The following is a 24,133-nucleotide window of genomic DNA, read 5'->3' on the forward strand; positions in this document are numbered from 1 at the left end:
TCTGAAAGGCAGAATGCAGTAGAGATAGACATCGTAGACGTGAACGAGTCTAGACGCGAGTCTAGACACGAGTCTAGACACGAGTCTAGGCACGAGTCTAGGCACTCAGGCTCCTCCTGTTTATATGTCCATGCCAGAGGTACTCGAACGAGCACTCGTACAACAATCGCAGCACTCTTCTCTCGGATATTATTTCCCCGCACATCGCCTTGGGTTCCACGACTTTCCATTGTTAATATCTCCCAGCATCCCTCAGCAGCACAATGACAGACTTGGCCAGGAGTACGGACGCCGGGACACAAGGAATTTGGACCTTGGGGCACGCCGGGAACGTGCAGTCTAACGTCCGATCATCAAGCACAAAGCCGCCCGCTTGCACCTTCTTCCCATGCAGGTCCGTTAGACGTTAAGCAATACGGAGTACGACGGAGTACTACGAAGTACGGTACCGCTGCTGCTGCTGCTGCTGCTACTGCTACTGCTACTACCGGTACTACCACTGCGACCACTGCTACTACTACTACTACTTCCCATGCGGGTGCCGAGACGGGACCAAAGCCATCACGCTTCGTCCCGTCACGGTCAGACCTATGCTCTCATCATATGCCGGCGCCTTACCCGCATCAATCTTACGCTATAAAACCCCGTGCAGTCCACTTACTGAAGAACCTCGTTATGCACGTCTCTTTGCTCCATGCAGGAATCATGCATGAAGATCTGATGATCATTCATACCAGGACCTGATCATTCATCCTCGCAATCTGACGCATAGAGGGTGCGACCTGTGATAAGCTCCCTCGTTGGTACTTATCGAGGCTCTCGATAAGTGGAAGCCTAACTGCCTCAGCCCCGTAGAGAACAAGTCGTATCTGTAAGTTGGCTGCATCCGAGTTTCATAATTGAAATGCAAAAGCTGAGAGATAGTTGAGAACGGAAGCCACCTTCGTCAATCTCTTGTGTGAGTGAGAAGCCAAAAACGGACAGAAAAATCAAGAGCCAAACCTGAAAAAGCCCTAAGTGCTCAATCGCAAGTGGAAGGTCGAGAGCCCAACAGAAGATAGGTAGAAAAAGAGATAGGGGAAGCTTTTGAACAAGCCAAGTCAATTCCATTACGCGATACCGGGAGTCGATATTTCGTGTCATACAAGAGGAGCTTGTGGGGGAAGTAAAAGCTGTGGATTATAAAAGACGAAGGAGAGAGACGCAAGATGAGATTTCTTTGCCTACCGGGTGCCTATGGCAGCGCCAAGGTAGGTGCAAATCCTACCAACAACCGTTGGTCACTTCTAATTCCAACCAGAACTTCGAGGTCCAGCTAGGTACGATTTGCAGCGCCCACCAGAATATGTGAGCTAATCGGATCTTGAAGCCCCCTTCTGTAAGGAGCTCTCTTCCGATGGCAAAGTCGAGTTCTTCTTCACTCAAGGCGAGAATCCGTGCCAACCACCGGCAGGATTCCTCGAGTACTGTGAGTCTTGCACAATTCCACCAGACAAACCGTCTCGGAACGCGAGAAAAGCGAGAAAAGCGCCACACCATAATTTTCGCTTGCTGTGTTGACTCGGCTCCTTCGCCGCCCACCATTTCATTCACGATTTCCTGAAACAAGGCCCAACTAACATCCCCCTCCAAAAAACAGTTGGGCCAGCCCCTCACTACCGCTTCATCGAATACGATGGAATCGATCAGAATGACGTGCTGGAACGTGTGCGCGACTTCCCCGAAAGCCAGAGCCCCGAGGACGTCCTCCGGGAGCTGCTGCCGGAGGGTGACACCAAGATTCGGGAGTCGGTCCGGGCCGCGCTCACCGCCATCTACGCCACCATGGAGGAACATGGGCCCTTCGACGGCATCTGCGCCTACTCGGAAGGCACCGTCGCGGGCAGCACCCTCATCGTGGACGAGCGTCGGCGGCTCCGGGACGAGGGCCGGCCCAGGATGATCAAGCGCGCGGTGTTCTTCGCCGGGTGGCCACCGCTGGATCTGGAGAATGACGGGATGCTGGTGGCGGATCTCAGCGGAGAGGTCGTGGACGTGCCGACGCTGCATTGCATCGGGGCGGATGACCCGTACCTGCAGGGCGCGATGGCGTTGTACTATGTTTGTGAGCAAGATGAAGCGATTCTGTTCGATCATGGGAAGGGACACACTATCCCGAGGGATGCGCAGACCTTGAAGGAGCTGGCGGAAGTCGTGAGGAGGATGGGCGAGGCGAGTTTCTAGATTTGCGATTTGCGATCTGCGATTTGCGATTTGCGATTTGCGATTTGCGATTTGCGATTTGCGATTTGCGATGTTAGAGTTGCTTTCACTGGTATAGTAGGAGAGAGGTAGATACGTACCTAGTAGGTGTACTGGAGATAGCATCTCCTAAGGAAGGCTCTTGCAAATCCGATGCGGTGAAACTGCTGAACTGTTGCTGATCCGAAGGGGAAGGTGCCATCCATGACTTTCCTGCTCCTTCTCCGCTGCTGCCGGTTTCTTGTTCGACTATCATCACCATCCGGATGCAAAAAGATCAATCCAGGTGTTCAGGTGCCCAGGTGTCCAGGTGTCCAACGTATGGATGACTAATGCCTGCTCTTTCAGCTCAGGAGGCAGGCGTGCCTCCCGTGGTGTCACGCGACTCAGCTCGTGACAAGTCGGTCTTGGCATTCTGACCTTCCTCTAACTTGAATCCAAGTCGCTTGAAGAAACTCATCTCCCTCAATCCACTCTCCATCGCATTCACCGTATTCCACCTTCCACCTTCCACCTTCCACACAAACCCTCCCCGTCTCCTCATCAACCTCTGCCCTCTGCAAGTCGCATCAATCATGGCCCCATCAACTGCCCTCGAACGCAGAGGCAGCATCCTCATCACGGGCGCCAATGGCGGCCTAGGAAGCGCATTCGTAGCCAACTTTACCAAATCGCCCCTGGGCAAACAATACCGTGGCCTCTACACCGTCCGGAATCCCTCCTCGGCCACCGAGCTCGAGAAGGTCCTGGGAAGTGCGCCTGCCGAGACCACGTCCGAAGTGTTCAGCCTTGATCTCGGCAGCTTGGAAAGTGTGCGAAGCCTGGCAGCCGACATTAATGCGCGGGTCTCCGATGGCACCCTCGAGCCAATTCGGGCTGTGATCTTAAATGCTGGCTTTCAGAATGCTGGGGATGACGCTTTGGAGCCGACGAGCTTCACGGTGGAGGGGTACGAGATGGCATTCGGAGCCAACTAGCTCGCGAACTTCGTGCTGGTTCTGGATATCTTGCAGTCGATGGATAAGGAGCACGGCAGAATTGTCTTCGTCTCGTCCTGGACGCATGATGCCGATGATCCGAGAAACAACTCACCAAGTGCCATCTACCCCGAGGAATTCAAGGTGTGTGTGGTCCAACAGCCCTTGCCCTGAGTCTCGGTATCGCTTGCTTCGTAAACAAACAAGGGTGAATCGTCTAGGGGAGTAGCTTACTTCACTACAGACTATGTTTACAAGTACCGATGCCCTCGCCAAAGGTATCACGTACACCGACGCCGGCTGGAATGCAGGTATGCGACGTTATGGCGTTAGTAAGCTCTTAGGAGTGATGTGGATGTACGTTCCTCGCGCTCACCACCTATTCCCTCCATTCTGACACGTGACAGGTACGAGCTCCAGCGCAGGCTGAACTTAGATCCGGCATTGTCCAACATCTCAGTACTCTCCCTGGATCCCGCAGCAATGGGAGGAACAGGCATCACGAAGAGGTCCGGAGCACTCATCCGCTTTATCACCGGCTACGTCCTCGTGTTCCTTCAGACTATCCTCGTCTACATCATGCCCAATGGATCTTACCGCCCACCCTGGAAATCTGCGCAAGATTTGATGCTCGCATGCTTTGATGAGGAGCATCTGGGAAGTCATCCGAAGGCCGTCTACTTGAACGGAAGCGTGAAGGGGGTTTCTTCTATTGAATCGCGTGACGAGGCGAAACAAAAGCAGCTGTGGGAGGATAGCTTGAAGCTGGCGATGATCCGAGATGGGGAGACGGCGTTGCAGAACTGGCAGTAGGAGGGATGCCTAGTCATCGGCGCCTAGCGTCATTCAAGCGCCTGCATTCAGCCAGCCCCGGCCCACGCCCACTGGTTGTATTCTTGGTGACTGTCGGTTTCATCGACATTCGGATTCTTTGCTTGGGGACTGTTAGCTTTCTCTGTGCCATTGCTCGTACTGCTGGGGCCCAAACTTAGAGTGCGGAGTGTAGATCGCGATCAGAGATGTTTACTTGAAGCGTTGGGGCTTCTAGGATCAGTTCCCTATACTGCTGAAAGTAGCTGTGAAGTTCATTAAAGCTTAGAGTTCAAATAAGATTGATTGAACGTACTAGTGCAATCCTCAGTGCGCTGCTGCTTGACTATTTCCTAGTACACGCTTTATCTGGAATACACTTAGTGCCTGGGTACGGCGAATCTACGGCACTACCGGATCGATACCGTTATCATATTACGAGGTCATTATACGAATCGATTTGGTGATCAAATGGATTAAATCCAAATCATCGCGATGGCCATGATGATTATTCGCGGTTTCGGTACTCAGCAGTTCATCAAACGCCAGATCTCATGGGGCTACCTCCGTATTGTTGTGTTTACATAGCCTATATCTCGTTGAGTAGGTGATTGAAACCATGTTGAGATGGGAGATATCCAGTCTTGACTACCTACTAGTACCTACCTTAGTATTCTTTCTGTTTATTCTTCTACTCCACAATACAAGACAAGGCTGATGATCCTACGTAGCAAAGGATTTTCTCCGAGTGGAGGAATTGCACTTTGTCCGCATTGGCCGAGATGGAACCGATGGCGGCTGAACTTTAATCCTGGCGGCCGGGCCAGGGTCCGGTTCACCATCTGCCGCTACGCGAGACTTTTTGTCAGCCGCGATCTGATGTCCAGGATTACATTCGCGATACTCCAACGTCGGCCACCAGCCCACCAGCCCACCACACGATACGACACGATACGACACAACGCGACGACCACCTCACGCAATCCCATTACGCAATAGCCGAACCTCATCCCTGGTCTGAGGTCTGATTTGGGATTCTGGCCTGGCCTTGAAGGCTTGAAGTCGTTACACTCACGGTTCGCCTACCGCCTACCACCTACCACCTCCTTACCCAACGACCATCGAAGTCACGAGTCAGGACTAACGGTTTACGGCTAACCCCATCTGTGCTTGGGAGCCCTCTCATATATACTCACTTGCAGTCCCTCCTCATGATGCCCCAGCGGCAGCGGGCCCTCCCACCTGAACACCTCTCCATCCCCATCCCTCCCATCCCCCGAGACAACACCGTCGTCAAGACGTCGGATTCGGCCAGGGAGGCCTCGTGTCGGCTGCGGAACGACAAGAGATGGAACTTCCATAAGGATGAGATCCGCCGCATCTATATCGAGGAGGACCGCACGCTCCAGGTCACCATGCGGATGATCGAGGAGAAGTACGGCTTCAAGGCAAGGTAAGTAATGGCCTACATGGCCCCCGTCCTGTCAGATTCCGATTCCGATTCCGATTCCGGTGGCGTGTTGCCGCGAGAGGCCCGGTACGGTGGTACTGTAACTGTACGAAACCCAACTAACTCGACTCCCCACCTCTTCAGCCCGAGGAAGTGGAAGATGAAGCTCAAGGAGTGGAACTTTGAAAAGTACTTCCCCTCGGCCGTCATGAGCTTCGCCGTCGCCAAGAGGGAGAAGAGGAAGAAAGAGGAGGGCAAGGATACCATATTCTATCACGGCAACTCTTTGATCCCGCCCGAGAAGATCGAACACTTCAAGCGCAGGAAGATGTCAAATAAAGCGCGGATGGCAAGTCCGGATCCAGGTAAGCTGGGCAGGCAATGAATGCATCTATCTTCACTCCACTCCACAGCACGGCATGGCACAGACGCACCGGACGAACCGCCGCAACTGACTTGCACTACTATAGGCACGCCAAGAGATATAAGCTACTCGACCCCAGGTCCGGAGCGGTCTCCGTCGCCCACGTCGGAAGATGTCACGACCACCCTCGCTGACTACCGCACGACGACGGGAAACCAAGGGCCAACGGGCCAACAGAGTGTCACGCCGAAGATGGAGCAGAGTGTCACTCCCGTCACGGAGCAGAGCGTGAAGCCAATGGGAAAGCACTTTGCTCCCCAGATGAGGGAGCAGAGCATGCCTCACTATCAACCTCCGGCGATGGGGTACGCACCTAGAGGACAGGATGGCGATGAGGATGCTGACGGCGATGTGACGACTCCAGCACCGCCTAGCTACACCGATGAGCTTCCTGCCCTCAGTCCTCTGAGACCCCCCTCCTCGCCAAACTCGTCATCCAACCTCCAAGAGCTCTCTCAAAGCCCCCCATCGACTTCCCAAGACCACAACACGCTTCCTCAGATGAAATATCTGACTATCAACCCGGTCCTCTTGGATGTCAATCATGTCGGGGACGACACGATTTCCTCTAATGACGATCAAATGGTATATCAGATGGACCGCCGCGGCTCAAGTGTGCAACCCACCGATATCCAAAAGGTATCCGGAAAAGAAACCAGCACAGAGCCATCAGATAGCATAATACACGGTGTAGTGATCGACTTCCCGCGGATCGCCTCCAGATTGTCAACTTTTGATATTGCCGGTCAGACGTCCTACCTTCGGGGCAGCGATGACATGCTACCTCCTATCGGCGACAACGCAGACGAAAGAGCCTTGGACGGAAGTCTGGCCACATTTGAAGAAAAAATGGACCTTGCTCAAACATATCGGGAAAGCGGCTCTTTGCGAAATGCTGAGTCAGCATATCTTCAAGCTCTGGTGGAGTACTCTGAAATTGCCTGCGCCGAGGGAAAGATAGCTCGACATATCCCCGAATTTCTTCTTTTCTTCAAGTCTCTCGAAAACACTGGTCCTGAACATAACTTGCACCAGAGCATCTTCATTTGTCGCTGGTTACTGGTAACATGCGAAAAAGAACTTGGCCAGGGGCCTGAAACGATACGAACTATGCATGCACTAGCCGGCTTGCGATTACGATCCAAACGGTTATTCGACGCGGAGGATTTATACACGAAATCCTTCAGCGGCTTCGAGAGACTGGGGCTAGTCAAGGAAAGACTGGAATGTCAACGCTCCCTCGGAGTACTGCTCTTCAGTGTGGGACGCCTCGACAAGGCAGTGCGGATGCTGGTCTCCACGCTCTGCGAGTACATGACCGGCGACACGCTCGAAGGCCTCGGGCGCGGCGACGAAGTATGCGAAGTCCTAACCGCGCTCTCTGACGCCTTCATAAAAACCAAGCACGATAGACACTGGAACGCCATGAAGTCCTCCGTGTCGCAACTCCAGACCCTTCTCGTCCGGCCCCAGGAAGTCTGTCGATGGTCGCCGAACATCCAGCCGAAAGTGTTTCTCGAAGCCATGAAGCTGGCATCCACAATCTCGGCAGAGGATTGGTACGAGACGGCTGAAATGCTGTACCTGGTCACCGTGCCCAAGATCCACGCGCTCGACAACTTCATATACGGGCGCAAGAAAGCAGACGCGTTCATCGCTTACTGCATGCAACATCGGCGGCGCAAAGAATGGCGCAAATGCATCCGTGACATTTTGCACGCGTACAAGTGCCTGATGGCCGGCGACCGCGAATCAGCCGTGCAGGAAGGACCCGTCGACCTCCTCCGGGAGACCTGGTCCGTCATCAAGAAAGCCATCGTCGACGAGCCGGGCGTCACCAAAGACGCTGCGACACGAGAATCGATGCGCAAAATCGACCTTGCCGACCAGAAATTGCTGTGCTGGAAGAAACTCCTGCTCTCCGGCTTGCTGGACGACGAGAGCGAGGAGGAGGACTGGGACAAGGACGCGACGGCGCGCGACTCCAGGTACGGCGTCACGTACAGCGTGAGCGACGTGACTGGGGTGAGCTACTCGGCGTATTACCGAGAGCTGCGGTAAGAAAGGTATGCATCTACCTGGCTGGTGCTTTTGGTGCGGGAAAGGCCTATGCGACACACGACGAATTATATATATATATATATATATACGGCGACAGCAGATTTACGAGATAATACCCCCTTCCTAGGATGGCTGGTCTGGTTTGGCTCCTTTCCAAGTTCGTTTCTGTTGGGGGATGGATGGATGGCGAGGCGAGACTTGCGAGCGAGATCATTTTTGCCGACTTCCCCCCCCCCCTCCCATTTTCCTTCAAGTTTTGGGATTTTGTGTTTTGAGCGTTTTGTATGTGTGTGTGTGTGTGTGCTTCTAGAGAGCCCTGATTTACCCATTACCATTACTTCTTACCTCTTACCTCTTACCTCTTACCATACCTTACCTCGTGTGTATATATATGTACGCTATCTCGACCACGCGATGAATATGATTGCACTTTCCGACTGGGGGGTCGCTTATCCCCGCACCCAACCTACCCATCTTTGATTCTGCAAATGGGCTGGTGGGTGATTGAGTGAGTGAGTGACGTGTGAAGAGTGTTCATGGTTGATTGTGTCTGTCTGTGGCGGGCAGCCGAGGGGGGAAGGTACGAGGGTCGAGGAGAGAGAGTGAGAGAGGCATGGCAGATGCGGAATGGGTGTTGTTTGGAAGGCAGGCGGGGAAGGTGATTGACACAATGTGGAAGTTAGGTTAGGAAAGTGCAAGCGATCTCCTATTTCACGATTCGCACATGGGACTGGTTAGATTACAGAGACCTAGGTTTATTGTAGGGAAGCCACTTTGGATGAACTCCGGAGCCCAGAAGCTCTTCAGAATGAATGATATCGAATTAAGGACGGCAGTCTACTACAAGTAACACCACGCGTGCCAAAGTAACTCCATGCGTCCCTCAATCCCACCTGCACAGCTCCAACAGTTTCAACCATCACAACCCGTTCCCAGCGCCAGTGACCACACTCCCACCTCCACCACGACCATGCTGGCCCTCAGATGAACACCCGCTTCACGGTCACCTTCTCGCAGGTTGGATTCTGCGGCTTGCAAGTGCCCACCACCCAAGCCAAGGTCTCGTAGACGTATCCGGCGTTCGTGAGGCACGCGTACCAGCGGTAGAGGCGCTCTTTCCGGTACACGGGCGGAGTGACCGTGTCGTCGATGTAGCTGGGAACGAAGAGCCTGTCGTCCTTGTCGAAGCCGAAATTGGCGTAGCCTTCGGGGCCGGGGAAGAAAAGAGGGACGGCGACGTTCGACGTTGCGCTCGGCTGCAGCTGCAGGGAGGAGGAGGTGACGAAGTTGCCACCCACGAGCAACCATGTGATCAGACCAGTGTAGCCAGTCTCGCTGTCCTGGGGTGGGCCGTTGATGTCGGTATAGTTCTGCTCGGGGCGTTAGCAATGCATCCCTATGGACTTGACCCGCTCGAGGTGGGTGACGGGTGACAACGGTACCAAGGTGAAGACGCCGGAGGAAGCGGGCGCGGTTTTGGCAACGCAGAGGCCTTCGATTGCCGCCCCTTCGTGACAGGCGTAGAGCTTGGATCCGTCTAGAGTCTTGTTGCGTGATGACAGGACGAGATTGAAAGGTGCCGACTGATTGCGGTAGTAGGGCTCCTCCTGAGCGCAGATCCCGGAGGCCAAAGCAAGACCGGCGGCGAGGAATGCAGATCTCATATTGGCTGGGTTGTTGGGTTCGGATTGGATGATGGATGGAGTGATGATGGGGTTCTCAGCAACGGGGGGGCTGGGGGGGAAGAATTTTGAATGTTGGATGTTGAATGTTGATGATGTTGATGATGTTGATGATGATGATGATGATGATGATCTTGGAGGGAGAGATTGCAGTGGATGGGATGCTTATATAGCTCATCTGGGTCATTAGGATCGCTCTTACCTTTACCCCGTATGTGAGGTGATGTCTAGAGATCATGCCAAAAGCGGCAGGAAGCACCCCGATGTAATGCAACTGCGGGGTGCGATCGACATGACATGGCGTGAAGCGAGTTCGACCTCGTATCCAAGCAGCAGCAGCAGCCACAGTCGCAATCGCAGTTGCAGTCGCACCAAGAACGAGTTTCTAGAAGGCATCGACTATCGAAGGACTATTGAATAGAGTGGCCTAACAACGGGGCCTTCAACCACCTCAGATCTTCAAGGACTCGTATATCATGTTTTTGCCGTTCGTATTGGACTTCCGCATGCATACACGAAAAGAGTACCAATCTCCCAACGTGTTGGTGGCACACACCTGTCCTGCAGTATGGTGCGGTGCAGAGCAGAGCAGAGCAGAGCATCAAGCTCACCGACACCCTAACTGTTAGTCAGCAACATACATCCATCAGCAACAGCCCAGCAAGCAATACGCAAAGTCGAAAAAACGACGAGATGGCTTCTCGCATTGGGGCTTGTCCCGAAAGCAGAATGGCAAAATGCTGCCAGCCGTCACATCTCGGAAAGGCCCCTTCGCCCACCGAATCACGTTCCCCGGCAGATGCAAATATCCTCGCGGGTGGCGGACGTGTGTCTCAGGTAAGGTCGGAGGAAACGATTGAGGTGGATTTGACATCAATCACCCAGAGACGGAAAGTCCGAGAGGCGAAAAGAGAGAGCGAGAGGGAGAGGTTGGGAAAAGCTTCCAGAGTTGGGTCTACGGTATATTTGTTTGCCGAGGCACCAGCTCGTATGGAAACACAACATCACTCGCTTATTTTGGTCACTGGGATACGGAACCAGGAGAGGAGCACAACCTCGGGGAATCTGATGGAGAGTGGACTGGAGTGGACTGGACTGGAGTGGGGTACAGATCGATTTCCCAACCGGGACCTTTGGTATCTCACATCTCAGATCTTATACCGCTAGAACAACAGCCTGTCCCAAGAATAGAATAGATAAGCGCCAGGGGTGTTGGGCACGTGATCACGCCCCCCCTCTCTCTAGCGAGGAAAAGGGGAAGCGAGAATCCCGCTGCTCGCCCGTTTCCGCGCATGCGTCAAGCCGATCCTATCTCGGGGAACTCAAGAGCTGGGTATTCTTCTCGAAAAATGTAATGAAAGACTAAAGCTGAGCAATAAAGAGGAGAAAGAATCTAATCTAATATAATGTTAATCTGATATAATGTTAATCTGGTATAATGTTAATCTGGTATAATGTTAATCTGATATAATGTTCATCTGATCTGATATAATGTTAATCTAATATAAGTGGATCCTGTCCAAGACCGTAAACTATTAGAAATGTGGTCACCTGATCTGCGCCCGTGCCGTTGATTGAGTGCATTCATTCATTTAAGCTTAAGCCATCGAGGAAACATCAAAAAACTTGACTAGGTAGGCGCTTACTAATATCGCTTATTAATACGGAAAAAAAAAAAGAGGATCTTGCGGTTTTACCAAGTCACAATTGCACTCTTGCAATGGAAATCTACCTTTTGCGATTAAGACTTACGATTGTAAACTCTTTTCCTTTCGAATACTTGATTCATAGCTAATTGATAATAAAAAGAGAAATGCTCGAAAAACAGCTTTCTGCATCGCCTCGAGAGAGGCTATTGCTATACCTAGATTAAATGCTCGCAGGATGGCTAGCTAGCTGTACCGGGCTGAAAGGAACTACGGCTATGAATTGCATGCTCGAAAAATATATATATATATATATATATATATAAAATAGCTGGCTAGCCGCCCCGGGCTGCAAAGAACGAGGTATTCTAGAAGAGAAAAGGCTACTTACCGTATTGCTATCGATGCAATGCTCGAAGGGTAGCTCGCTCGCTCGCTGGCTAGCTGCATCGCCATAAAAGAAGCTATCATCTTATCGTAGATTAGATCGCGACGAATCTTATCCCGCGACGTCCGGAAAACTTATTCCGGAGCTTGCGGAGGGCCGTAGGTTTTTAGCTTTTGCGGCCGGGCCAAAGCGTTTGTTGCATGCTCTTTACATACGTAGTACATGCATCCTTTTCTAGCGGATTTCTGGTCGGAAATTGCTGTAGCATTGCTGGCTAGCCGCCCCGGGCTGCAAAGAACGAGGTATTCTAGAAGAAAAAGGGCTACCTACTTACCGTATTGCTATCGATGAAATGCTCGAGGGGTAGCTAGCTAGCTCGCTGGCTGCATCGCCATAAAAGAAGCTATCATCTCATCGTAGATTAGATCGCGACGAATCTTATCCCGCGACGTCCGGAAAACTTACTCCGGAGCTTGCGGAGGGCCGTAGGTTTTTAGCTTTTGCGGCCGGGCTGAAGCGTTGCATCGTTGCATGTTCTTTACATATATGCATCCTTTTCCAGCGGATTTCTGGTCGGAGATTGCTGTAGCGTTAATGGTAAAAGGCCTCGCGAGGCAAGTGGTGCACCACGACCGGGCGGAGCGAGGTCTTTGGGCGCCGGAGCTGGCGGAGGGCCGCCGGGGGTTAGACATGGCAATACCGTACAAGGCCTTCGTCTGATATGCACTAGCGGAATCGGAACAGCACATAACTTCGGCTAACTAATGCCGTCCATAATAGCTGATGAAAAGCTCCTCCCAACGCGCCTCTTGTGTATCACGTTCGTTCGTCATAGGGATAAGGTGAGAAACGGTTAGAAAGAAGAAAAAGAAGCATCAAGGTTGGCAAGAACTAGCCTGACTCTGTCGAGGCTGTCAAGAAGTATTTTATTGCTAGCAAAGAGAAGAGAGCATGGTGGGTGCAAGCTCAAGAAGGGAGAACAGGCCGCACTACCGGTAGGTGACCTTTACCGAGCATCACTATAGCCAACTTAAACCGGCTAAAACCAGCAGCCCATTGCAGCTTGGGTAATCGCACTATCACCATGGTCCCTGAACAACAACAAGGATCTCTTATAGAGAGTGTCGGACCGCGGCAGCTAAAGGCAGAGGAAAGAAGAGATGGCATCATTGAAAGAGGACCAATCGCTCTGGATTATGCTGTAGGACGAGCCGCGATAAGTGAAGTATTGTGCTTCCCTGCAATCGGGATCGCTGTTTCAATTGTTAGTCGCCTGAATTGTAATCCAAAGAAAGGGAGAGGAGGGCGCCGGGGGGGGGATCTTACATATAAAAGGAGCATATTCTGCCGCGGGTATCGAAAGACGTGATCGTATCGTCATACTTAGCTTCGACGTTTTCTTTTACTAGAGTAAGCTTTCGTCTTGGAAAAGCAAGAGAGGGAGGGCTTACCACAAGTGTTGACTCGAGCAACAGGCTCGAAGCAATTCATGTTGCCGGCATCCTTGCATAGGCTGATCTTAAGTTTCACCTCGGGTATTTGAGGAGCTGCGAGGACGGCAGGAGAGAGGAGAGTAATTGCGGCGGCGAAAGCGTTGATGAACATCATCTTGATAGAATGAATTGCTTGAGCTAGTTGTTGGTTGGATAGATAGATCGATAGATCGATAGATCAATTGCTTGAGCTAGTTGTTGGTTGGATAGATAGATCGATAGATAGATAGAAAGATAGTAGATAGATAGAAAGATAGATAGAAAGAGAGATAGATAGATGTTGTGAATGGATTTCCAGATGATTTAAATACTTATTCGAGAAACCTAAAGTATTATTAAATTAGTTTCATTACGTACGGTATTTCGGTTCTTCGTTGCACATAAAGGCATCTTCGAGCTAAGTCGACAACAGAACTTATTCACAGCCCGTCCCCTGTCGGTAATCGTCGGTCTCCTTAAATTTTAATTCGAAAGAATTAACCGACTTGCTGTAGCAAGTCGGCACCACCAAGGCGGGAACACCCAGCAAGGCGGGACAGTAAAATTTGCTCCTTTTTAATAAATAAAAAATCAACCAACTATTATATAATATTTATCTTTGTATCAAAAGATGCGCCGCATTGTGTTTGATATTAATCGATTAATTGAATTTCAATTACAAGTTGTTATTCCTTTATTGTGTTGAGTTAAAGTAATAAAAATAGTACTTTTGATATATACTTTTCGATTTTTGTAATGCGTAGGTACCTAAGTATATATCAGAATTGCCGCGTATATATTAGAATAAGCGAAGAACACGAAAATCGGACTTTGATTCCAATCTATCAAAAAAATACGTGCATCACTACCAACTTTGAGTTAATAATCAATATCTTAAGCAATATAATATATTAAATCATTTATTTTCGATCTATCTAACGGTTTTTTTGAATTAAAGTTATGGCTATTAAGATATTTGCAATAAACAAGTAAATTTGAATTATTTAAGATAGTTTTTAACCATTTTTTTCATTACATTTCAATGTATTAGATTACTACAAATAAATGAGTTCTTATAATTTTAATTTACGTTTGTAAAGCAAAATTTCCTTAGCATATCAATTTTTTTTTTCTCCTTTTTTATAATGATAGTTGTTGTTTAATACCTAGTGGTACACCGTTACTGTCCCGCCTTGCCGCAGCCAGGTCGGGATTTTTTACAAATTATATTCAAGGTAACCGACGATTATATTAACGTCGACCCGGCTCGGCTAGGGAACGGCTAAACGGAAGAGAAAGAAGCATCAAGGTTAGCAAGAACGAGCCTGACTCTGTCAAGGCTGTCAAGTATTTTATTGCTAGCAAAGAGTAGAGTAGAGAGCATGGTAGGTGCAAGCTCAAGAAGGGCAAACAGGCCGCACCAGGTGACCTCTACCGAGCACTACCACGACCAACCCATCTCACCCGGCTAGGACCAGGAACCCATTGCAGCCTGCGTCATCGCACTATCACCATAGTCCCTTCACCACAACCGGGATCTCTTCGCTGCAGCTAGAGGCAGTTGTAAGAAGAGATCGCATCATTGAAACCGGGCCTCTCGCTCTTGAGCAGGTCATTCATCGTGCCGTCGTAAGAGTACTCCGTTGCTGCGTAGCAATCGGCCTCGCTGTTTCAATGGTTTGTTAGTCGTCTGAAGTGTAATTCGTAGAAAGGGAAGGGGGATCTTACAGGTAAAAGGTGCATATTCTGCCGCGGGTATCGAAAGACGTGACCTTGTCGTCATAGGTGGGATCGATGTTTTCTTTTACTAGAGTAAGCTTTTGTTTTTTTTTTTTTTTTTTTTTTTTTTTTTTTTTTTTTTTTCTTTTTGAAAACCAAGAGAGGGAGGTCTTACCACAAGTGGCGACTCGAGCAACAGGCTCGAGGCAAAGACCACCAAGGTCGGGATCCTGGCATAGCTTGATCTTAAGTAAATCTTGAGGGATTTGAGGAGCTGCGAAGACCGCAGGAGAGATGAGAGTGATAGCGGCGGCGAAAGCGTTAATGAACATCATCTTGATAGAATAATAGAGACTGGTTTGCTTGAGCTAGTTATTGGTTGGATAGATAGAATGATAGATAGAGAGATGGATGGAGAGAGAGATTGCTGTTGTGAATAGATTTCCCGATCATTTAAATATTTATTCGAGAAACTTTAAAAAGTACTATCAGGTTGGATTCATTACGTACAGCGTTTCGCTTCTTCGTTGCAAATAGAGGCATCTCCGAGCTGAGTCGACAGAACTTGTTGTTCGCAGTCCCCCCCCTCCGTCCCCTGTCGGTAGGTACATCAACGTCGACCCGGCTCGGCTGGGGAACGGCAGGCTCGGCCTGCTCGGTTACGGGATGAGCTGGCTGATGCGGGCATACGGGTCCAGGGGCCCCAACCTCCTTGTAAATACTATTTAGATGGCTAGCTTTACGGATTCCTTCTCCTCGTGCACTAGAAGGAATCCACTCCCCTGGACCCTGGGGCGCAGACAGGAATCGCATACCAACCACTTTCCCCGAAAGGAGTTGCAGTTGCAAGAGGCGACGTGCGCTGCACGCTACGTGGTTGGTGATGAACTTTCGCTACCGGCGAACCATCCCCCCCCCCCGTTTTTGCATGAATACACGTGCAAGATCAAATTTTGCAAGGGCTCTGGCCCGGCCTTGAATCGATCAGTTGCTAAGGATCCAGCCTTGTAAATCTTCTTCGTGCGAGTTCTTGGTTTCACTGGTAAGTAAGCAGAGTGGGATATGGCTTGGAGCCACTGACAAACCACACCGCTTCACGATAGACGAGGCTAGATTGTCATTTGCACCTGTATTCATGCGTCGAGGCGGGACTGTAATGACTGAGTTATCTCTCTCTACTTTTTCGTCAATTTGGTTAGATGGCGCAAATGGATTTCCGAGATGGAATCATCGTATTATTACCCACGGTACAGGCGTCGTTGTTACACGCGTAAGGCTGCCTCCCAAGTTTAGATTTCCACTTTCAAGCCCCTGGCTACCCTACCTTACCCTCAAGGGTGTAACAGTTACGCCTGCGACGCCGTAGTAGTAGTTTACTACGTACTGCTAGGTACGTAGTATCTCAACTGATGTAGCGTAAACTATTTTAAGCTGGCTATACATAGGAACAAAAAGAAATCTGCGTTTGATCGGCTAGTAGTATGTTCCAACATCTACATAGAGCCCCTCTCTGAAATCACAAACGAAAGTATAATCTGGCAAGGGCAAGGCGTGCGCCGGCTAACCTGAAGCGATTCAGCCCTGAAAGGGATTCTTCAAGCACGTACAGTACAACATTTAGTCTGTGCAGTCGAGCGGACAAGGCTCCGAGCCATGCAGAAACCACCGCTCTAGTACCGGATAGTACCATTGAGAGAGCTAACCTGGGCCCGCCTCTCCTTCAAGGGGGGCAGGCACGTCCTCTCGCGATCTCGTGCAATAGATTGACATTTGGCGATCAGCTTCGTCTCCTCCCACTCGTTTCCCTCCGATCGCCGGTTCTGCGCCCTACGGCACGGCCCGGCTATTCGATGGTACCGTGCGTGCAGAGGGGAAGAGGCTGGCTGGTCTAGAGCGGGATTCAAGTTTCAAGTAGCTACCTACCTACTACGTATTAAGGCGCGGGGACTCAGGCTCCACTGTTTTCGCGGCGTGGGGAATCGCTGGCCCGTTTGGGTTGTACAGTAATAATACGCAAGCTGGACGGTCTCAGGGGTTCGCGACCGCTGACTTGCCGACCGGCGTGGTACCGGTATTCTTCTTGTACGTGTATTGCCTTTCTCCGACCTGCGGATACTCTTCTGCGCTGACGGTGCCGTCAGTACCGGTAGGTGAGCGCGTCCGGGAGCCAAGGCCCGGACTTTCGGTAGGCTGTCGGCAGCCTTGCAGTGTAGGGGAGGTGGTTAAGAATCTCCTGATCTATTTATATTTAGAGTTCGTGGATATCAGATCATACTGTGGAAAATCATGACGCTGGAAATGTCGGAGAAATGCGGGGCCAAAATCTTCTACGGGTTCGACGGATTTCCTTAAAACGAACGGTCGTCTTAAATCGTCGGTATGTATAGGATGTACTATATTACAGATACCAAGTGCTACTACAAGAGTTTTTTACAAACCCAGTACTTCAGAAAGTGTCGACGTACTGGCGGTGAACCAAACGGCACCTTAACCCACTCAGTTGCTACGTATCTTAGAGATAGAGTCAGCGCTACGGCTAGGAAGTTCCTGCGATACAGGCCTAGTTGTTACAGCTCAAAGGTGCTTTAAAAGTCTAAATCTCTACTCAGAGCCCGCGGGTTACCTTACCTTCAGAAGATCACAGTTACGCTCATGACATTATGATAAAGTAGACGGTTTCAAAACGTCACGATCACTAACCTGCCGACGTGCGTAGTATTCTTGATGGGCTATTTCGACCTGCGAATACTCTAGTCGACTTAGTTTACCTCTGGTTTGAGGTTGACTCTGTGCCCGACCCTTGACCTGTCTTTTCGGAGCGCAAGCTGAGGCGTTTTGTAGCGAATCAAGCTGAGATAACTGATTAACTCAGATAACTAATTGTGGTGTTAACTCAGTAGCGACTCATTTTGAGTTAGCTCGGCTCCGAGACTTGTTGATAATGGGGTTGATTCCGTAACGAACCCCCTCTGTTCCTCCCACGCTTCGGAGTACGGTCACGTTATAAACTGAGGAATGCCAGCTACAGGCATATCTACCTGCAGCTCCGCTTCGTTTCTCTCCTCTTCATCCTCAGAGATTTTGCAACCCCGCCCACGGCCCCTTATCGCACGATATATAGCAGACGCACCTAGTAGATAGAGCCCTCTCAAAACAGCAGGAGCGAAATAGCCCTGCGTCGATCCCGGGTCGCTAATCCTCGCCGACTGCCATGCGGACTCTGTATAAATAGTAGTAGTAGTAGCAAGGCTCACGCTACCCCGGAGAAAGATCAGCGCTACGCTATGCCTAGGCATACAAAGTATAAGTACAAGTAGCGGGAATCCGAACCGGTTCCCGCTCCGTCCTTCTCATTCGTTCGTCAGGGTGAAGCACGTGAGTGAGAGTATATTGGCATGAAAGTCTCGGGAAGATCACGCTGTCGTCGTCACACCTACCCCGCTCCCAAAGCGGGGCCACTCGTCCAGCTCGCTCGCGCCTCATCTCCATAATTCCGTCGCAGCAAACGCCTCAACCACAGACACTCCCGAGGGAAAGAAGTACGGTCGGTACTCACTCCCCTTCTTGTCTCTACCAACACCCGCTCAGCGCTCACCTTCACATCTTCCAGACCACGCGAAGCGGCACCCATCTAATACCACCACCACCACCACCACCACCCGCGAGCAGCGGAAATGACCGCGATCCTCACCCTCGTCTACCCCAAGGGGACCAAGGAGTTCGACATGAACTACTACCTCACCTCCCACATGCCCATGGTGCAGGCGACCTGGGCCGGCTGCGGCCTGCAGAAGTGGGAGGTCGTCCAGCTGGATCCGGCCAGCGGCAACGTGACCAAGTGCATCCTGTACTTCGAGAGCGCCGCGAAGATGCAGGCGGCCTTTGGCGGGCCCGACGCCGCGAAGGTGCTGGGCGACATCCCGAATTACTGCGACGTCCAGCCGCTGCAGTACGCTGGGGAGATTGTGGGGGGTTCGTAGGATGGATGGGGGGATGGGTTGGGATGGGTTGGCTTGGGTTGGCTTGGGTTGGGATGGGTTGGGTTAGAAGGGAGGCTGACCGATCGGAGAGTGCACCCAAGCTGCGGATCGAGGATTTGGTTTTTTATATAGATAGTTATTGAGGGGAGCTGCTGCTCTTGCGGTGATGCGTGTGATACGCGTGTTTGAAGAAGCTATCCATGCTTGCTTGCTCCTGGTCTTGAACCAGCCGACTTTGCAATACTCGAGCCCTCCTACGGTTCGAGAAGCTACTGGTTTGGGACCATGACATTGGCATGGAGCGAGCTGTTACTCCTCCCTATTCACACGGTCCCCCGTGGTACCATCCCACTCGGCCCTCCCAGGGTCATCACACACGTATGTGTGTCTATATACATAGGTATACCGATATACACCCCTCCACGCGCCCCCGTCCAGCCCAGCCTCTACGCACCCGCGGAACGGCGTCTAGTAGTTCGCCGGATCATGCTTCCCAATGACATACCACGCGTCTGCCACCATCACACACACAGTCAGCACCGGCCGCGGCCATCGATAGAGAGATAACCATCCCCCCACATCCCGACTCTTCTGAGACGTCGGCGGGGTGGAGGAGAGGAGAGACGAGCAGAGCGAGCAGAGCGAGCAGAGCGAGCAGAGCAGAAGAGAGCAGAGCAGAAGAGAGCACAAGAGAGCAGAGCTAACTAACGGATCACGCCAGGGATCCAGCCCAGAACGCAGAGCAGGATATTGATCAGGACGTCGGCGCTGCAACCGCGCTTCAGGAAGACCGAGACGAAGGGGAGGAGGATGGCGAGGAGGTAGAGGCACACGTCGGCCTGTGTCGGTGGTAATTAACTTAGCTGCCTTTTTTTTTTCTTTTTTGTTTTTTTGTTTTTTGTTTTTGTTTTTTGTTTTCTTCTTTTCTTTTTTCTTTCACCGAGAGAGAGAGAGAGAGAGAGAGAGACAAAGGGGGGAGGGGGGATGACGAGCTGGGCGTTCGTTGTCTGAGGAAGAGGAGGAGGAGGAGGAGGAAAGACGTACGTTCGATGAGGCTTTCGCCATGGCTGCTTGTCTAGGTATACTGTACTGTCGCGGGCCTTGGTCTGCAGAGGTGTGTGTATGTTCGTATGTATGTATGTTCGTATATATGTACGTAAGGATAGGTTACCTAGGTACGTATCTCCTCTATCGAACCCTCCTTTCCTTCCTTTTCCTTTCTTTCTTTTCCCCGCGAGCTATGCTGTGCTGTGCTGTGCTATGATAAGCTATGATAAGCTAAGCTATGCAATGCTATGATATTACCATCTCGGCCCCCACTTCCATCCGACTACCGGTACCTATATAATCAGACTGACTACCGTACCTATCCCTCTTCCTCTCCATTCGGGAAAATAATCCTCTTTGCTCTTATGTACGTAAGTAAGTAAGTAAGTAAGGTAGCTTTCTAGCTTTCCTCCCGCAAGCTCCCAGCTACGTCATCATCGCTATACTCTATCTATCTATCTATCTATCTATCTATCTACCGGTAGGTAAGTAGGTACGTACGTAGGTATGCATAAAGTAAGTACTGTACTGTAGCTACTATACTATACTCTACTGCGTTAGGGCCCAGCTAGCCTAGCTAGCTAATAAGATACGTGCGATCCGGCGGCTGGAAGTCCGACCGAGCGGGGAGGCGGGTGGGGAGGGGGGGGGTCATGGTGATTCGGATTTTCCGGTTGTATATGTACGCACGGTAGGTACGTAGGTACGTAGGTAGGTACGCACGTACGGTACGTAGGTACGTAAGTACGCACGCACGGTACGTATACGTATACCGGTCTACCTATCACGCGCAGGAACAGGTACCTATCCCATGATAATGCGAATAAAGTGCGACGGGCGTCAAATCGGCCGAGGATCTTTTTTGGGGGAAGGGTCTGGAGGGGCTAGGGGGCTGGCTGGAAGGGGGGCGGTTGGGAGGGAGAGGTTGGAATTTCGGATTTCGACGTACGTACGTACGTATCGAGATACGGTGATACTGTATGTAGATGGATGGATTAATAGATAGATAGATAAGATAGATAGATAGATAAAATATGCAAGAGGGACAGGGTCGGTTTGATAGATAGGTAAGGTAAGTACTTATACCGGTGCATACCGGTGCATAGTTGACGAGATGATAACTCGTGCTTGTACTTAGATAAATATAAGTCTAGATTTATACTTAGACTGAGATTTAGATTTAGACTTAGATTTAGATTCTGAAGAATTTAGAGAATTGCGTTTCGCGTCGGGAGTAGATACGTGAGTATACCGTACCGTACTTACTTATCGAAGAGGGCTCTGCATCTAGACGGGGTTATTACGGTGGCGGTCTCGGTCTCGGTATCGGTATACAGATGTGCTTGCTTTATGGGTTAGTAAGCTAAGCTAAGCTGAGCTGAGCTGAGCTGAGCTGGTAGAGGTAAGCTAGGTTTTCGAATGCTTAGGTAGGTATTCGCTTAGGTGTCTTTGTTTTGGCTGGTTGGTTTCGCTAGACAGAGAGAGCGTTTTTTTTTTTTTTTTTTTTTTTTTTTTTTCGAAATACGAAAGGGAAGGAGGGAAAGAGGAAGGGAAGGGAAGGGAAAATGAAAATGAAAATGAAAATCAGAAAATAAAAACGAGAAGGAGACTTGCAGATGTGATCTTTTGTTCCTTCTTTTCTTTTCCCTTAGCGGCGGTCTGCTAGTGCGGAGAAATTTAAATCTGCTTGCTTGCTGTGTGTTTACGAGGTATGCTTCTCTCGAGTAGGATTTTTGACGACGGCCGTTTGAACAGCGGGTGTTGGTTGGTGCGAGTATGGGCTGAATTTGCTGCTTGACTCTCTCGCTTACATGGATGTATGTATGTATGTATGGATGTATGGATGTATGTATGGATGTATGGATGTATGTATGTACGGTATGTATAGGTATGTATGTATGTATGTATGTATGTATGTACGGTATGTATAGGTATGTATGTATGTATATGATTTCAAACCCCGAGCGAGCTATGAGAAACCCAGAGGGCGTTGTGAATCATCCCTTTCTCAACACTAAAACAGGTTACACAGAAAAGAAACACACACACACACACACACACACACACACACACACACACCCGTACATACTAGACTTCAAGCTCTCCTCCTCCTCCGCCGATGCCGATTGATGCAATCACAAAACAGGAGCACACGTGACGGATTACTTTAATTCCCAACGGCCAGCGCCGCTCCGCCTCCTCTCCACATCCGTACTGTAAAGAGAGTCTCGGTCCCAAGCCATGCCAGACAAAGGTACCGGTAGCTCAACGCGATCCGATCCTACCGGTATCCTATCCTCCCCCCGTCCTAGATTACCCTCCCCATCACGAGTTAGCTACAGATTAGCAATACAGATTAGATGAAACCCCGCGTACGCCCTTTCCTCTTCCATTTCAGAACCAGCCCCCGTCCGCATCCCCCGCATCCCCCGCATCCCCCGCATCCCCCGCATCCCCCGCATCCCCCGCATCCCCGTCACCTGACCCCTCGCCGCCACCCCTCCGGAGGCTCGTCGTCCAATTCTCCCGGTCCGCCCTCACGCGTTCAAAGCCCCGCGCGACACCCCCCACACAGCCCTCCAGCCACTCCTCGACCCTCTCCCTCCCCCTCTCCACCTTGAGCTCCCACTCCAACTGCAACTGCAACTGCAGCTCCAGCTCCCACTCCAGCTCCAGCTCCAGCTCCAGCCCCATTCCCATCCCCATCCCCATCCCCAGCCCCACCAGCCCCAACTCGTCCACCATCCCTCCTTCCTCATGGTCCCTCCACGCCACCATCTCCCCAGGCGCACACCCCGTGAGCTCCCCGTGCAACGGGCAGCGGCCAGGCTGATCGGCGAGGAAGCAGTCCGGGTTGACGAACGGGTAGCAGAAGCAGCCACCCTCCTCTCCCTCACCCTCTCCCTCTCCCTCTCCCCTCCCCTCTCCTCCCTCCCTTCCCTCCCCTCCCCCCTCCCGCTCCGCTCGCAGAGACTTCGACAACGCATACCCATCCCCATCCCCTTCCCCATCCCCTTCCCCTCCCCCCCCAACCAGCCGCGTCTCCCCGCTCCCAACAGAGAGAGCAGCCACGACGTGCGAGGAGTCGTAGTAGTCGTCGTAGTAGTAGTCCCCCGGCCGCGGAGGCACCACCCAGCCGCGTCGCCGAGGCCGCTGGTATTCCGCGTACGCCGCATACGGGTCGTGAGAGCGAGGCCGGTTCGGATCCCCATCCCGGCTCCGATGCTTGGGCGACGTGAGGGGAGCGTGTAATCTGGAAGTGGCGAGAAGGAAAAAATTAGACGTGTCAGCGAAAGAAAATATATATATATATATATATATCAAAAAAGATCAAAAATTCAAAAAAAGAAAAAAAAAAAAAAAAAACGACTGCGCAGTATGTGTGTGACGAGCATTTACAAAAGTCAGGAAGCTACCGCACATGCAAAGATCGTCATCGCCGCACAGCACAGCACAGCACAGCACAGCACAGCACAGCACAGCACAGCACAGCCGGGAGGAGAAGATCGCGGTACCTACTGAAGCGGACGAGGCGGCAGTGGCTTATTCAAGTCGGCGGCCATTATTTTTTTATTATTTTTTTATTTTTTTTTATTTTTATTTTTTTTTTTTCAAAGTCGCGTCCTGGCTGAGAGTGAGGACGGGGGCGTGCGTACGTTCGAAGGTCGGCGTTGGCGTTGGCGTTGGCGTTGGCGTTGGCGGCGCAGATGTAAAATACCTATAGGCTGGGGAGATTGCGGCAGCGGCAGCGGCAGCAGGGTCTAGGTCTCGAATCATCCATCGCGCCGAGAGATACGGTAGCCAGATCGGATTCGGGAATTGCGTATCATTAAACCGGTTCGGAAAAGGCATGGCCGCGCGGGCAGTTCGTTGGTTAGTTGGTTACCAGACGCCAGGCCTGTCGCGAGAGCACGCTCATTCATGCGCGCATGGACCAGATCATTTGTGTGTTACCGCGGGATCGTAGCACGTTCTAATAAGGGGGTCGTAAATGCGGTGCAATAACCGTGAATGTGAAACGCGATGTTGAATTCATGTGACATGGAAATACGAAAAAGCGTTAAAGGTCCATCCAGTGCCCGCCAAGCCAACCTCCTCACTCCTCACCCAGTCTCGCCGCCGTGACCATGTTGTAGTCTGCGGAATCGTTGCACCATCTTTTCTGCTCCTCCTTCCACAGCCCATCCTCTCAGAAGCCAACGCCATAAGTGCAGATAACGGACAGCGTTGTGACGC

At 51.1% G+C, this 24,133-nt stretch overlaps 8 protein-coding genes across 8 annotated transcripts; 5 read left to right on the forward strand and 3 right to left on the reverse strand.

The window, feature by feature from the left end:
- Positions 1 to 1,208: 1,208 nt before the first annotated feature.
- L3040_005219 (uncharacterized protein) lies at positions 1,209 to 2,223 on the forward strand (the record flags this gene model as incomplete). The annotated part of the gene is made up of 4 exons (XM_007297030.2): positions 1,209 to 1,250; positions 1,301 to 1,319; positions 1,370 to 1,468; positions 1,640 to 2,223. The coding sequence occupies 4 exons, from the start codon at positions 1,209 to 1,211 to the stop codon at positions 2,221 to 2,223; spliced, it is 744 nt and encodes a 247-aa protein (XP_007297092.2).
- A 593-nt stretch (positions 2,224 to 2,816) lies between these two features.
- L3040_005220 (uncharacterized protein) lies at positions 2,817 to 3,218 on the forward strand (the record flags this gene model as incomplete). The annotated part of the gene is made up of 1 exon (XM_066157277.1): positions 2,817 to 3,218. The coding sequence occupies one exon, from the start codon at positions 2,817 to 2,819 to the stop codon at positions 3,216 to 3,218; it is 402 nt and encodes a 133-aa protein (XP_066011588.1).
- A 39-nt stretch (positions 3,219 to 3,257) lies between these two features.
- L3040_005221 (uncharacterized protein) lies at positions 3,258 to 4,031 on the forward strand (the record flags this gene model as incomplete). The annotated part of the gene is made up of 3 exons (XM_007297031.2): positions 3,258 to 3,362; positions 3,463 to 3,575; positions 3,626 to 4,031. 3 exons carry the CDS (start codon positions 3,258 to 3,260, stop codon positions 4,029 to 4,031), a joined length of 624 nt encoding a protein of 207 aa, XP_007297093.2.
- A 1,211-nt stretch (positions 4,032 to 5,242) lies between these two features.
- On the forward strand, positions 5,243 to 7,963 carry L3040_005222 (uncharacterized protein; the record flags this gene model as incomplete). The annotated part of the gene is made up of 3 exons (XM_066157279.1): positions 5,243 to 5,481; positions 5,623 to 5,843; positions 5,907 to 7,963. 3 exons carry the CDS (start codon positions 5,243 to 5,245, stop codon positions 7,961 to 7,963), a joined length of 2,517 nt encoding a protein of 838 aa, XP_066011589.1.
- Positions 7,964 to 8,943: 980 nt separating this feature from the next.
- On the reverse strand, positions 8,944 to 10,352 carry L3040_005223 (uncharacterized protein; the record flags this gene model as incomplete). The annotated part of the gene is made up of 4 exons (XM_066157280.1): positions 8,944 to 9,333; positions 9,406 to 9,697; positions 10,202 to 10,263; positions 10,317 to 10,352. 4 exons carry the CDS (start codon positions 10,350 to 10,352, stop codon positions 8,944 to 8,946), a joined length of 780 nt encoding a protein of 259 aa, XP_066011590.1.
- A 2,465-nt stretch (positions 10,353 to 12,817) lies between these two features.
- On the reverse strand, positions 12,818 to 13,287 carry L3040_005224 (uncharacterized protein; the record flags this gene model as incomplete). The annotated part of the gene is made up of 3 exons (XM_066157281.1): positions 12,818 to 12,932; positions 13,006 to 13,078; positions 13,131 to 13,287. The coding sequence occupies 3 exons, from the start codon at positions 13,285 to 13,287 to the stop codon at positions 12,818 to 12,820; spliced, it is 345 nt and encodes a 114-aa protein (XP_066011591.1).
- Positions 13,288 to 14,702: 1,415 nt separating this feature from the next.
- On the reverse strand, positions 14,703 to 15,205 carry L3040_005225 (uncharacterized protein; the record flags this gene model as incomplete). Its single annotated transcript, XM_007297036.1, has 3 exons — positions 14,703 to 14,817; positions 14,880 to 14,952; positions 15,046 to 15,205. 3 exons carry the CDS (start codon positions 15,203 to 15,205, stop codon positions 14,703 to 14,705), a joined length of 348 nt encoding a protein of 115 aa, XP_007297098.1.
- A 3,339-nt stretch (positions 15,206 to 18,544) lies between these two features.
- L3040_005226 (uncharacterized protein) lies at positions 18,545 to 18,850 on the forward strand (the record flags this gene model as incomplete). The annotated part of the gene is made up of 1 exon (XM_007297037.1): positions 18,545 to 18,850. One exon carries the CDS (start codon positions 18,545 to 18,547, stop codon positions 18,848 to 18,850), a length of 306 nt encoding a protein of 101 aa, XP_007297099.1.
- Positions 18,851 to 24,133: the final 5,283 nt, after the last annotated feature.

This window comes from Drepanopeziza brunnea, assembly GCF_022702325.1.
Source record: "Drepanopeziza brunnea f. sp. 'multigermtubi' strain 214-2 chromosome Unknown ctg8, whole genome shotgun sequence".
Classification (NCBI taxonomy): domain Eukaryota; kingdom Fungi; phylum Ascomycota; class Leotiomycetes; order Helotiales; family Drepanopezizaceae; genus Drepanopeziza; species Drepanopeziza brunnea.